This window comes from Vanellus vanellus (genome assembly GCF_965231255.1).
Source record: "Vanellus vanellus genome assembly, chromosome: 5".
In the NCBI taxonomy this organism is placed as follows: Eukaryota; Metazoa; Chordata; class Aves; order Charadriiformes; family Charadriidae; genus Vanellus; species Vanellus vanellus.
Genome location: NC_138910.1, coordinates 43,018,154 through 43,032,763, shown reverse-complemented (window position 1 = coordinate 43,032,763; position 14,610 = coordinate 43,018,154). Strand labels below are relative to the sequence as shown.

At 42.4% G+C, this 14,610-nt stretch overlaps 1 protein-coding gene across 3 annotated transcripts in view; it reads left to right on the top strand.

The window, feature by feature from the left end:
• Positions 1 to 14,610, top strand: part of AGAP1 (ArfGAP with GTPase domain, ankyrin repeat and PH domain 1) — a 384,460-nt gene that overhangs the window by 336,411 nt on the left and 33,439 nt on the right. For all 3 annotated transcript variants that reach the window (XM_082483168.1, XM_082483167.1, XM_082483166.1), the window contains 2 exons: positions 849 to 939; positions 7,032 to 7,254. In XM_082483168.1, coding sequence (XP_082339294.1) covers positions 849 to 939; positions 7,032 to 7,254 — 314 coding nt within the window. The remainder of the gene's footprint in view (positions 1 to 848; positions 940 to 7,031; positions 7,255 to 14,610) is intronic.

The following is a 14,610-nucleotide window of genomic DNA, read 5'->3' as shown; positions in this document are numbered from 1 at the left end:
ATGGGAAGAACTAGCTGGAATAGTAAAGTGTAGTTAGTTGGACATGTTTAGACCTACTAAACAGGTTTAGACTGTCCTGTTGATAGATCAGGAGGACATATCTCCTCATGGCCATACTTAAGACTGGGTCCTCATCCTGCTTAAATCAGTTTGTTGCGAGGAGTCCATTATTTGGTACAGCTAACAGTTTTCTTCTCGGAAAGTGAACAAGATGGTTTAGTTGGGTGGAGCTGAACGACTTGTACATCGTGACAGTCTCTCCAGGTCCAAGTAGAGGTCATCGGCAGGTCATCATGGAGAGTCATCTGATTAAATCTGACCTTTTGATGATAAAAAGGTTTCAGTTGCTTTTGCAAACCACCCTTTAGTCTTCATTAGCAAAAGCATAAACATCAATAAAAGAAATTGATTTTATAAAATAATATTCTTATCTAATTTATCTTAAGAAGTAAACCTACACTGTGACCACTTTACTTGTGAATACCAGCGTTCATTTTGATGCTTGGTTTTCCTCTGCGCAGTCTCCCCACTTTTTAGAATCCAGACTGGAGACCCCAAAACACTGGGAGCTCCTGGGCCAGGTGGAGAGAACCCTGGGAGAAATCCTGAGCTGTCAGAAACAAGGGAGGAAAGAGGAGTCCCTGTTTACCAGGCATGTACTTGCAGTATTTGGAGATAGGATCACCATTTCTTGAGAGGCAAGCCAAGGACTTGGGCTCCTTGATCACGGTCACTCAACTTTGGTCTAAGCTTTGGGTTTTGCCATTTGTTCAGCCGTTAGTTGTGTCATCTAACCCTTTTTATTGGGTTTTTATTTGTTGCTTATGCATTTCTTTAAATCTACGCAGTCCCGTCTGACGAGTCAGAATGAGGCTATGGCCCTTCAGTCCATAAGGAACATCAGAGGCAATTCCCACTGCGTGGACTGTGAAGCACAGAGTAAGTATGGCCACTTGGCCTCAGAAAATTGACCTCTTCTTCTTGGCCAAGACTTCTTAGCCGAGACTTAGATGAATGCCCGCCATGGGTGGGCTTTGTCTTTTTTTGGTATTATGTTCCATATGTTTAAATATTTCTTCTTCATTATGGAGTTTGCTTAATCAGACTTATATTAATTCATACTTAATATATGCTGTGTCAGATGCACCCTGTTTTTTTTCCCTTGTTGTTTCTTATGCCACTTCAAATGTCAGCATTTCTTTACTTTTCTTTGAAGAAAAGGAAAAAGAAGTTTGCTGTTTGACATCAGTTACTTCCATTTTCCTCCTATTTTGCGTGGAGAGGACACATTTGCCATGGTAGTATTTTCAGAGGTAGAGCTTCATAGGTGTTTTTCTGGCTTGGTTTTTTTAGGGTTACTTGTCAGAAGAAACCAAAGTCATTGTCTAGTATCCAGATATAATGAGCAACTGATTTGGGATTTTTTTTTTCCTCCTCTTTGTGTTTCTTTCCCTTTTTTTTTATTTTTAAAACATACACTTAGTGTTCAGAAAAGTGTTCTCAAGAATACTTTGAGCTGTGGTTCACCTCACTAACCCTGGCTGAGGTCATTATTCTGGTGCTCTTTAGTTCCATGGTTTTGCAACAAAGCCACAAAAAGGAAGTACTCTTGCTCTAAGCAATTAGTTGTAGAAGCAAAAGGATTGAGAACTTGCGCATTTTTCTTTCTTTGATATTTGAAAGTCAGAACTTTTCCTGTGATTTTTTTATGTGCTTAAAATGGAAAAATATTAATTTATTTTTATTTTGGTATAATTTATTTTAAGACTTGCTGTTTAGGATTTTGACTACTGGTCTAAGCCACTCTAACATCCCAGTTAACTTTAAAATGAACATTCATTTGGAAGTACAAGTGCTTTTGGATGACTAATTTGCTATCTGTGTATTTAGCAATCTAACTGATTCAGTCATCCACCAAGCCAACCTATTATCCCCTGCCTCATCCTCAGAAGACTTGAAGAGAAGGGAAGGCACATTAACAGTCATTTAAAATAAAAAAGGTTTTCCCATAACATCAAAATGTGCTTCACATACAGACTGGTTTTGATTGCTTCTTTTGAAAACTGTCAGATATTCATATGCCGTCCATAGGAGATGGATCAAGAACAAAGGCAGCTGCCCTGTCCCTCGGCAGTTCAGCACACAGGAACGTGAGCCCTGGCTGGACCAGGCTTTGAGCACCAGGACTGTGATGCTGTCAAAACAGCTTGTTGACCTGCTGGAGGGAGATCCCAAAGTGAGATTTCACAGGGACTTTTCACAAACAGGGAGAAATAATAGCAACACGAATAAATTAAGGTCTTTCCATTTCCACTGGCTAGTAATCCAGTAAGGTCTTTACATTTCCACTGGCTAGTAATCCAGCAGGTGATAAACAAGGGAAAATGTTGGTTTGGCTGGTATATTAACATATACAGCCCACAAAATTACTCTTATTCATTACTGTTCTTTCATATTGACCTGATAGTCATTCAGATTTGCCCCAAAGCTTTGATATAGTTCAAGTAAAAGGCATGTAAGATGGTGTGCTGTATATGAGAAGGATGGGTCTTCAAGTGACCTAGATGTATATTTAGCTCATTTGAAGTACTCACTGGTGTCTGTGAGCAGACCGCCATGGGACTGTTACTGATTTCTGCTCCAATCTGTCTGTACAGCTGTGGGTGGCCTTTTCCCAGACCCAGCTAAGTGGTCGCCCAGGCAGAGTCGAAAAGTGCAATCCCTTCACTGCAGATGACTTCCCTCACCCACGCATGTCCTTTGGATGTATCTATTCCAGAGTCCACACTGTCCCCAAGGTGTGTGTTTCTCTCCCCAGTCTTGAACATACCCCAGTATTTATGCAGCCAAGCCAGATGTTTAATCAGGAAAGTGTTGTTCAAGAAAGCAGCACTTCCCTTCCTGCCTCTCCCCCCTCCCCCCCCCCCCCCCCCCCCCCCCCCCCCCCCCCCCCCCGTCAGCCAGGTTGTTTTCAATCCAGATTGCTTCATGGGTCAAGCTGGCCACTCATGCAGAAGGGATGTGCCAAGAACATGTTGCTGAGAGAGGGCAGAACAGGACTGCCCTTTTTGGCAACAGTCAGCACTTCGTTGTGTAGCTTTTTGGGGGATAGGGGGGTTGATTTTGGAATCTCAGCTGGAACCTCTCTTAATTGTTTGTATTCTTGGAGATGATTTAAACCCTCTTTGACTCTTCTTGCCATTTGGCCTTCCTAATTTTAAGGCCACCATCTTTGCTTTTGAAATATTTGAGATATTTCCAAAACGACGTATCTTAAAATGTAAACATGCACATGAGGTGAACCTCAGCCTGCTGCTTTTTCTCCCAGGCTTTGCTTTATTTCCTTCTCTCCCTTTCTGCCTTGCCTGGGCAAGTCCTTACCCCCAGAGCATTTAGCATCACAAACACCAGTGCTCTTATGGAAAGCTTACGTAGTTTGCATCTTCACAAAGCCAGATGTTTGGGAGCAAAGGAATATGAGATGTTGCTGTCCCTCAGCTCTATTCAAGAGCCATCAATCTTCCACTTCAGAAGTCTCATTCTTCCTCTTTCTAGAGCTCTTTGCCTTTTTAGCACTTCATCACAGCACTTTGTTTCACCAGGGAATTTCTGCCTTGTTGTATGTTAATCAGCGGCAGTAGTAACAGCAGCATCTGTGTGCCACCAGCCTTCTGGCCCATTGGCAGTCTCAGACTAAAGTTTTTAAGTCCTTTTTTTAACGTTCCCGTCCCAGAGCAATAGGTGAGGCAAAGTGCTTTTTAGGTGCTGGAGTTTTTGCCCAAGAAGGTCTTATTTCATGTTTCAGAAGGAAACCAATGTTGCCTTTTCCCAGAGCATTGGAGTCCCAGTGCTGACTTCTGTCTGGAGAATGCACTGAAGATGATCAAATTGCTTAGGCAAACCCAGCTAAATTCCTGCCCCCAAAGGATATTAGCTCTTCCACTCTCACTGCATAAAGAGCAGATAAAAACAAAAACAAAAACAAAAAAAAAAACACTTTTAAAGAATAGAAAAGATGTAAACTTTTCTCTCTTTTGTTGCAACTCTTTGCAAGATGCCTTCACCCCCTGCTTCATCTTCTTTCCCTGGCTCTTCTGCTCCTCCCCACTACTCTTCTGCTCAGCCCAGCAGTATCTTGCACATGCCAAACTCATCAAGATTTAGCATGGCAAAGCCTTTCATCAGCAACCTCACGTCCAAAGGGATGAAGGTGATGGTGGGGAGGGCTTATTCTCCTAAAAGAGCTGTTCCAAGAGCTTTCACCTTAAAATGATCAATCTGATCAAGGTGCAAGTCAAAGTGGGGAAGAGGTTTTTAGAGAAGGAGAGAACAAAACACCTTTAAGAATATGGGCAGCTGAAAATTATAATCTGGGAATGTTCAGTGATGTTTAAATGGTCATATTTTGTTTGACAAATTGTAAGTAAAACAAAGAAAGGAAATTGGCTTTATAGCACCTGTAGCTGCATTGAATGGACTTTTTCCTTCTTTTACCATCAAACTTGGATGTATGCATTATGGAGAAAAGCCTGCCACATGCTTGTTGAGTATTCTGAGCATCTTCCAATTCAGAATTACTCTTAACATCAGCAGGAAAAGTGAGCTGATTTTTGATGATCTAAAAAAAAAAGAAAAAAAACATGTTGAATAGTTATGGCTTACTAACTAACCAGGTGTGGTTCTTTTCAGTATAAATGAGTGGTAACAAATTTCAGGCGTGATATTTAAAAAGTGCTCAAGTACATGTGAGAAGAGGAAGACGCAGATAGCAAAAAATTGAAATCAGGAACATCTGTGAGCATGTTGTTTACAACAGTTTTTCTCTATTATTGGTCGGTAGTGACTTCTGTCATCAAGCATACCTCCTTTTGAGAAAAATTTTTCATGTGCATACACTGAAAGAGATGTCATAAGTGACATCATGTCAGTTTTTTCCCAGAATCCATTGAGTGATGGCACTTGTCCAGGCTCCTTATTAGAGCCCTGTATTGCTCTGCGTTATCCACATGTAACCGAGATCGAGAAGTCTGGTTTTCCACTGGATGTCTATAACGGGTTAAACACTTGCCTTTCCTAGTTTGCCACCTTCAAACTTGGCTGTGTGTTGTCAGATTATTGAACTTCAAACTGCTGCCTTGACAAAATTTCGTGTAACTTCTTGATGGTGGACTACTTCAATTGTACCAGCACTGTCAGTTGGAAGTCAGTGAATATTTACAAAATTTATTCAGCAAAAGATACAGTAGATGTGCTTCAAGTACACAGAGGTATTTAGTAGGAAAGTCTGGTTCTTAACATCAGTTCTGTTAGAATAATTGGAAAAATATTAATCAGTATTTTTGCTCATGCTTCATTCTAAGTTCGTGCTTCTTTGACTCATTGCACTTTCTATTTTTGTGACAGTAACCCTGGTCTTTGCAGGTCAGGGACAGAGATTTCATTCCAAGGCACAGTTTGCAAATTTTAAATTATTATCTGCTCTGTTTAGACTTTTACTGACAAATTAGTATTTTGGGATTTTTAGTGTGTTTCAAATACATTAGTCATTCCCCCACCAGCAAGACACCAAAAGTAACTGGTGGAGGTGACCTGGAGAAATATACAGAAAAGGAGTTTGTCATGGTTGTTTTATCAAGGACATGGAAGGAGTTTTGTCTCACCTTATTCGGAGACCTGAAATGCTGTATATTCCTAGCATAAAACTTGGTGTGGACAGGAACTTTTTAAACAAAAGATCTGTTTTTCTGCTTACGTAAAATTAGATGGGGGATTTTTCTTGTTGGGGATATTTTTAGATTTCTAAGGACCAACTGAAAAATGTCAAGCAATGCGTTCAATGAAATGTGGGACTTTGCAATTAATATTATCCGCTTTCCTTTCATATTTTTTGTTCAAATGTGACATGTCAAAGAACTAGGAAACGTTTTGTTTCCACATATTTTAGCTGCCAAAAATAACGTTTTTATTTTGGGTTACATAAAATAGATATCAGTCTTTGGATGAAATTACCCTGAATGGGAGAGATCACTGGAAATTCATTTTCTATCAGCTCTAAATTTTATTTAGATGTGAATAAAAATTGCCTGCCCTCTCAATTAATCACCATTTTCCTGCTTAGCTTTCATGATAGCCTACTAGTTCTTTGGGAGGCCCAGTGTAAGGCAGGAAGAAAAGATCTAACAACAGGGGGGAGAAAAAAAAGCCACCAAAAATTCCTCCCGTATGTCTTTCGTTGCACTTGTTAAAATGGATGTTTGTTGGAGAGAGGGAGATTCATACAAATCTAGATTTAAATAACACAGGACAGTGTCAAAAAAAGTTAACATCTTGGGAAATTACATTGAATTTCCCAGCTTTTGTCAGGTTTGTCACAACCTTACCGTTCACAGAGTTATTTTTGTGTGTGTGTGTGTGTCAGTGGAATCCTTCTGGCTCGTACACTAAAACTGGAACTGTTCAAAGTATCACATTTTCATCTTAGTACTTATCTCCCTGATCTTAGAGATGAAAACATACCCCATAGTGTGTTAGATGTAAAAGCCATATGTAGGTGATGATATAGATGGTTATTAAGGGAGTTGATATAGTTAGCAACAGAGACATTGTATGTAGTCGCTCTTTTTTTTCCTCCTTTTTCCCTTGTAATTGGCTATGAGTGGCTCTAGATTCCCAAGGAGGGGCTTTCTCTGCTACTTCATCATCATTTGCCTGCCACTGCATTTATATTTTCTTTGTTTCTTCTTTTCTCTCTAATTCATATTTTCCCTTTGACTGAAGGTGGAATAATACATCTTTTGAGACCCCCTCCACAATATTTTTTCTTTACTCCTTGAGGGTTTCTCAGGAGTGTTAGTTTCCGAGAAACTGTTAGAGGGCAAAATTGACCCTTCTATAAGACCTTCCAATTGTTCCTTTGGACAAGACACATGCGTTTTTTTTCCCCAGAGCCAAAATGTTTATCCACAAACATTAAGTAGAAAGTTTTGTTAGGTGTTTCGTTGTACTAATTGCTTGTGTCACTTTTCCCTTAGACCCTGACTGGGCCAGCTTGAATCTGGGAGCCCTCATATGTATTGAATGCTCAGGTATACACCGAAACCTTGGCACGCACCTCTCTCGGGTCCGCTCTCTCGACCTGGATGACTGGCCTATAGAGCTCATCAAGGTGATGTCTTCTATCGGGAACGAGCTGGCAAACAGCGTCTGGGAGGAGAGCAGCCAAGGCCATATGAAACCTTCGTCAGACTCCACAAGGTAGGCTTTCCTACTCCATCTCACAGTGGCACGCAGCAGGCAGGTAGTATGTGATAGTACATGTGGCCAAGGCTGTGAGCACATAAATCCTCATTTTGGCATTGCATTCAGAGGTGGTAGGGGGTGCCAACTTTTTACAATATAGACTTTTCAAATTCTCCCTTGGAATAGGCCTTGCAAAAATTATTGCGAATATATATCTACACTGCATGCCCAGGAAGAATGTGTGTCGAAAGTGGGGGCAGGTGTCAAAAGTTGAGTGACCCCATTACTTTTTCACTCTTGTGAAGGTTTCCTCAGCAGCTCTACAAATTTTTGGTTCAGTTGGCTGACCGACAAAACAGCGGGAGATTGAAACCTCCTGCCTGGCTGTTCCTCAATCTAAATTATACTGTAATGCATTTCTTTGTTTCAGTAAGCCACAAAGTTCCTGGCTCTTGGACTATCAGTTTGTGATTAATAATCTGCCTTCAAGCTCATCCAGGAGTTTGTACCTGGCCATCAGGTCTTTGGGTTCTCATCATGGATGTTGAAAGTCCTGCTCACTGTGGACTGGCTTATTATTTTTTATGTGAAGGCATTAGTTGATGGAGGAGTGCATGTTTCCTGTGAGAACAGTATTTCACCTATCAGTCATAGCTCAGCACAGTGAAAATCTTCTTCTTTCTGCGATGCATTGTCCTATCAAAAGCAAAAGGGTTTTTTATGCTTAATTTATCTGAGCAGTGTCAAAGGAGGAAGATGTTCTGAAAATACAAAATGTAATGCTAATAGTTATAACTAAGGTATTGGCTTGGGGGAAGCAGAATGACCTCTGGCAGACTGTTTTTCAGCAGGGCAGTTCAGGCAGGAGAAATGCCTTCTGGACTACCTTGCACAGCTGGGCCAATCTTTGAAGTTGTCTTCAGAAGTGCGTTATAATTGTCTTAGGGCGAGCTCCAGGGGAGCAGCCTGCATCCAAGCACTGGTTGGTCCCCCGGTAGCAAACGGCACAATGGAGGTTGAGCTCTCAGTGTTTGCCTCCTGCATATGAGGGAAATCAGAGGGAATTACAGACTGATTTTGCTTCTGTATATTTCTGGATCTTGCTTTTTCCAGTACCAGATCAAGTGAAATTATAACCTGGGAGCATATACCTGGGCCACCTCCTACAGTCTAGGAGTAGGTTTGTACTGTTGTCCGTAATAAAGTCAACTGTTTCTTATTGCATTATTTCGTTAGCACTGAAAAATGAATTTGTGGTGCCACCTTTGGTTCATCTTCGAGAATGAAGCCACTACATTAATCAGGCTACTTAGATGAATGACTATGCGTATAAAAATGTTCAGGGAGACCTACACAGAGATTTTGTTCATATATAAACTGTAGGTCTGCTGTATAAGTGTATATTATTAGACAGCTAATATAATGATTTCATCAGGTAGATTGAAATCAACTTACTGCTACCTTTCAGTCATTAGTGTTACTTTAATCCAGAGATCTTGTATTGCTACAACTCACAAATATATGTTGCTCCTTACTGCTAAGGTGAGCTAGAGAGATACCTTAATTCTAAATACTTTTAAAAGGAAAAGGCATACACTCAATTGGATTTTAAAAAAAAAAAAATATTATTTTAGTATGCATATAATAAAGATATTATCGTGAAAAATCTAAAATACATATGACTGTCATGAAAAGAAAGCCACCATTTGAATTAAATTATTCAGGTTTTTATGTTTGAAAGTGAGTTTTACTTATAGAAAATCAACTTCGTTCTCTTTGTATTTCATGCTCAGAGCTTATTTTAATTCCTCTTTGTTTCTGTACATCTTCTTGTTTATATTCAGCTGTTTGTTTCTCAGTGACATTATTGCACTTTTTTCCTGGACTCTAACGGGTTTTTTTGAACAAAAGGTATAAAGATTCGTGTTACACATACGTATTTCCATCTACGTGTCTAAGTGCACATTTGTATGATGGAAGAGCTATTAGAAAAAATAGAATTAAGATTACGTGAAAATTTTCACACAAACCAATTGTAATCTTGCTTTGCTACTCCCATTTTTTCCGTTGTTTGCAGCAGGGACTGAAGTGGTATTTATCACATAAATATCTGAAAGGTCTACTCTTTGAAAGTTTGTGCCTCCTTTTGTGCTGTACTTTGGTCTCTACGAGCATCCTAATCCTTCTGTCCAAGATGTGGCAAGAAAATAAGTTAATGTTTTTTTCATATAAGTGTCATGGTTTAGGCTGAATCGGCTACTGGAGATGTAGGGGACCCCAGATGGGATCGATAGATGCTCCCTCTCTTCAAAGAGAGAGGCAGAGGAGGGAAAGAGAGATGAGTTTAGAAGGAACTAAACTACTTTAATGAAATATTAATAAGAAAAGAAAAGAAAAGAATGAAATAGATACAAAACTGTATCAAGCTCCCAAGATGACAGCCCCAACTCTTTCAGCCTCTCTTCATAGGAGAGGTGCTCTAGCTCTCAGATCATCCTCGTGGCCCTCCTCTGGACATGCTCCAGCAGGTCCATGTCCTTCTTATGCTGGGGACTCCAAAGCTGGATGCAGTACTCCAGGTGGGGTCTCATGAGGGTGGAGTAGAGGGGCAGAATCACCTCCCTCGACCTGCTGGCCACGCTTCATTTGATGCAGCCCAGGATATGGTTGGCCTTCTGGGCTGCGATTGCACACTGCTGGCTCATGTTGAGCTTCTCGTCAGTCAGCACCCCCAGGTCCTTCTCCTCAGGGCTGCTCTCCAGCCATTCCCTGCCGAGCCTGTACTTGTGCTTGGGATTGCCCCAACGCAGATGTAAGACCTTGCAGTTGGCCTTGTTGAACTGCATGAGGTTGGTTTGGGCCCACCTCTCCAGCATGTCCAGGTCCCTCTGGATGGCATCCCTCCCCTCCAGCGTGTCTACCTCACCAAAGAGCTAGGTATCATCAGCAAACTTGCGTAGGGTGCACTCGACCCCACTGTCCATGTCGCCAGCAAAGATGTTGAACAGTACAGGTTCCAGTACCGACCCCTGAGGAATGCCACTCGTCACTGGTCTCCACTTGGACATCGAGCTGTTGACTGCAACTCTTTTAAGTGCAACCGTCCAGCCAGTTCTTTATCCACCGAGTGGTCCATTTCTCAAATCCATGTCTCTTCAATTTAGAGACTAGGATATCGTGTGGGACAGTGTCAGACGCTTTGCACAAGTCCAGGTAGATGACATCAGTTGGTCTTCCCTTGTTCACTGCCACTGTAACCCCTTCGTAGAAGGCCACCAAATTTGTCAGGCATGACTTGCCGTTGGTGAAGCCATGCTGGCTGTCACCAATCACCTCCTTGTTTTCTATGTGCCTCAGCAGAGTTTCCAGGAGGATCTGCTCCATGATCTTGCCAGGCACAGAGGTGAGACTGACTGGCCTGTAGTTCCCTGGGTCTTCCTTTTTTCCCTTTTTGAAAATAGGGGTTATGTTTCCCCTTTTCCAGTCGGCAGGAACCTCGCCAGACCGCCACGACTTCTCAAATATGATGGCTAGTGGCTTAGCAACCTCATCTGCTAGCTCCCTCAGGACCCGCAGATGTATCTCATCAGGTCCCATGGACTTGTGCGCCTTCAGATTGCTCAGGTGGTCTCGTACTTGATCTTCACCTACAGTGGGCGGTTCTCCATTTTCCCAATCCTCATCTTTGCATTCTGTGTCATGGGCAGAGTCCTCCTCAGATGTCGGCCATTGAAGAAAGAGAGTTGACCCTTTGATCCCTCAGCTTTTATACTGAGCATGAGGCAGATGGGATGGAATACCCTGTTGGTCAGTTTTGGGTCACCTATCCTGTCCGCTCCTCCTTGCAGGTGGGACCCCACTGTGCTTTTCTGCTTCCAACCCTCCAACGGGGCAAGAACAATGTTGGTTGGCCTTGGGTGCTTTATAGTAGTAAGCATAAGCAAGAGCCTCTCTACATACCATGACTGGGCATCAGTTATAAACATAGGTCTTACCACTCTGAGAGAGTGAACATTGTCCGCACAATATGCTTCTAATTTCAGTAATTAGAAGAGGCCTAGCTAAGAAGCAAAGGACAATAAGTTATGCATTACATTTTCTTGCTGATGTTTGAAGTTTTGCATGAGGAATCCTATCAGAAGCAACTACAATGGACCTGAAGTGGGGTTAAATAAACCCCCCATTTTTTTGTTGTTGAGGGACTGAAGGGGGAAGAGGCAACTGAAGTTGAGGGACTGAGGGAAGTGGCAAGAAAGTAAGCAAGTAGAAAGATGACCAGGGAGCTGAGATTTGGAGTTCTGGTGGAGGAGGGACTGAGAGAGTTCAAGGATATTTTTAGATCAGGGAAGAAAAAAATCATTCAGCAAAAACTTCTCCTGAAGGGGAAGAGAGCTGATAGCTTGTGTTGGGGGGCTGTTCCTGCCCATGCTGGTGGGCTTTGGGATCAGCTGGAGTCTGAGAGCTGCTATATGCAGAGGTTCATGCACTCAACACGCTCCTGCTTTAATGAGTTCTCCTCTCACCAAAACCCCAACAGATGGGAGAGGGAAGTACTCCCATGTTTACCTCCAAGTTTCTCCTGAATTGTTCATATCCCCATTCCCTTCACTTACTCCATCTGACCCACATAGTGCTCCCATTTTCAGTTCCATTAAATATACTCATTAATCCACCGTCCATGACTTTGCCACATATTTGCTCAGACCTTCAAGAGGTTCCTGCAAGCAAAGTGTTGGAAACACAAGAACAGATTTCTTAACCATTCCCCCATCAAAGGCTTAGCACAAAGCATCAGTAAAAGACCTTAGACAAATACAGTCTTCCCACGAGTGAGTTTGATTGACATGTCTCTTAACCCTTCTGTCTCCACCGTGCCCCTCCCCAAGCACTAAAAGTTGTCAGCACAATGATGGAACTTCTGTTAATAGACATTTGTATAGGGCATCAGACATATGGCTTTCACCATTTTATGTTGTGTCTTTCTGTTGGTGATGAAGCCATCAGCAGAAAGGCACAGGCTTTCTAGGGGCAAAAAAAGGTATTGTTGACCGCTCCATAAATACTGTATCTGTTGGGCTGGGAGGTTCGAGGAACATTGACATACTGGACTAAAAGGAACCTGGAAGTCTCAACATGGTTTCAAAAGCTGTCCCTTCAGCTTGGGAGAAGTCTGCACTGATCACTGAATTACTGCAGTGGCATCCCATGTGTTTCTGTTGAGTAGAGGGAAGGATGGAGAGACCCAGGGAGACCAATGTTTTGCAGGAGAGATTACCAAATGGCTGCTGTAGGCCACAGCATAATTAAGGAGTCTTACTCAGGAAAATGTCACCAATATTTATAAGAATAGAGTTAATCCAGGCTGTGAGTACAGCTTGTGTTTTTAATTTTATACATTCAAAAATAAGTTGAAGCAGTACCAAACTTAAACCACATCAAACATGCCATACTGCTATCTTTTCCTAGTCCACTCAGATTCTCTTAAAAACTCTTTCTCCGAGGAAGTCATGTGGAAAGATAAACCTGAAAACATATTTTGAAGGTCAGAAAGGCTCTCAGATTGGAGGGTGTGAAATCAAAGCCTTAGAGTTTTGTAGCAAAAGGCATTATTCCTGCTGCTTTCATCAAGGATATATTGCCCAGGTATGTCCTCTAACGTTAACGCATGCCAGGTCTCATCAACTCTGAGAGGCTGCTTGTAAAATAAGTAGATCTCCAGGTCATTCGGTGCCTCTGGATCAAAGGCAACACCTTGGATGGCCTCTAGCGTGAAACCGGAAGGCAGCTCAGGTTATGGGAGCACAGGTGCAATGGGATCCCCAAGGAAGCAGTGTAGAGTAAAGCAGTAGCATGAGGCAAAGTTCAGACTGAGGGTGTTGGTGTGATTACGGGGAGGAAAGAGGAATAAACACAAGCTCCTGGTGAGCACAAAAAGTTAGTGAAGCGGCAGAAAACCCAAGCACGGGCGAATACGTGCATGTGGAAGGGAAAGGGGACCAGCTGGCCTCTGAACGGTGGTGTCTGTGGGTCCCTGATTAGGTCAGCTTCAGAAGGCTGGTAATTGGTTCCAGCAATTACCAGCAGCCCTGAGAACCGCCGCTCAAACTTCGGGAGCCCTGTGACAAATTGAAGCTGACTGCTGGTGAAGGAGTATCGACTTCCCATTTCTAAACAGGGGGATCATTAGTCAAGAAAAGCATCTTTTAATTACTCGCAGTAAGAAAAAAAAAAAAAAGGAGGGGGAGAAAAGGAAAAAGATCTTTCAGTATGGATCCTGCAACAACTGTCGTTTTTTTTCCAAGTGTATTCAATATTAAATTTATTGTCTTGGAGGGGAGGGGGTGAGAAAGGAGAGTTTGCCTGAGGTCCCTCCTTTGGTAATGCGGGTTTAATTTGGAGTGAGAAGTCAAATTAGAGTAAATCAATGTTGCGACAATTAACTGGGTCTGGGGATGAGGTCGGGATTTTCACCTGTAATTGCTATTGATACTGCTTAAGCACACTCTTAAAACATTGATTTGGAGTGGTGTGACACAGGAGTAGCCCGGTGAGGCAGGAGCAGAACTGCTCCATGGAGGAATGTTGGAGATGTGGTGAAGCCAGCTTGGGGAGTCTGTGCCGTGTTTCGCCTGGGCCTTTTGCACTGGTACATAGCTACCAGATATTTAGCTTTCTTCTGGACACACCTCACGTGTTGCTTTCTCCACGTACTGTTCTTGTCCATGGGGCTTCTGGTGAAAGATGTTGTTGGCCTTTTCCAAATGAGGTAAGCTGCCACCATCCCTCTGCCCACTCCAGGAGGTGATTATCTGCTCCTTCATCCTCACCCTCTTTCTCTCAGCTCTCAAGGTCTCCACCTCTGTCTCTCTGGGATGGATGTGCCAGCAATGAAACCACCTCCAACAACTGGACACTGCTGGCCAAGAGGAGGGAAGGCAGTGTGATATCCAGGCACCATCCCAGCCATGCATCAAGTGATGCTGAATATTTGCACTAGCTATGTGCAAACTTTAAAGTTAAAGGGCTCCACCACTGGCATCTCTTGGAGAATATTCATAAATAGGAACAACCTCCAATTCCATTAAAAATATATTTTTAAAGTGAAGAATGAGTGGTTAGTAGAAGATCAGGTGTAGTTTTAAGCTCTGCCAAGGCAGCCCCAAGTAAGCCACTCTTCAAATGGAGCTTGGAGGTTGGAGCATCCACTGTGGTTTTTGCTCAGGTAGTCTGTTTGCTTAGCAGTCACCCTGTTTATTCTGGTTACCAAATGTTCTAAGAAAATAGAGAGGTTCTTAATGCTGTCTAAGAAGTCTGGAGTTGGGAGCCGGCAGTGTTGGGAATTGACTTTCACCTTACGACATAAGATCCAGT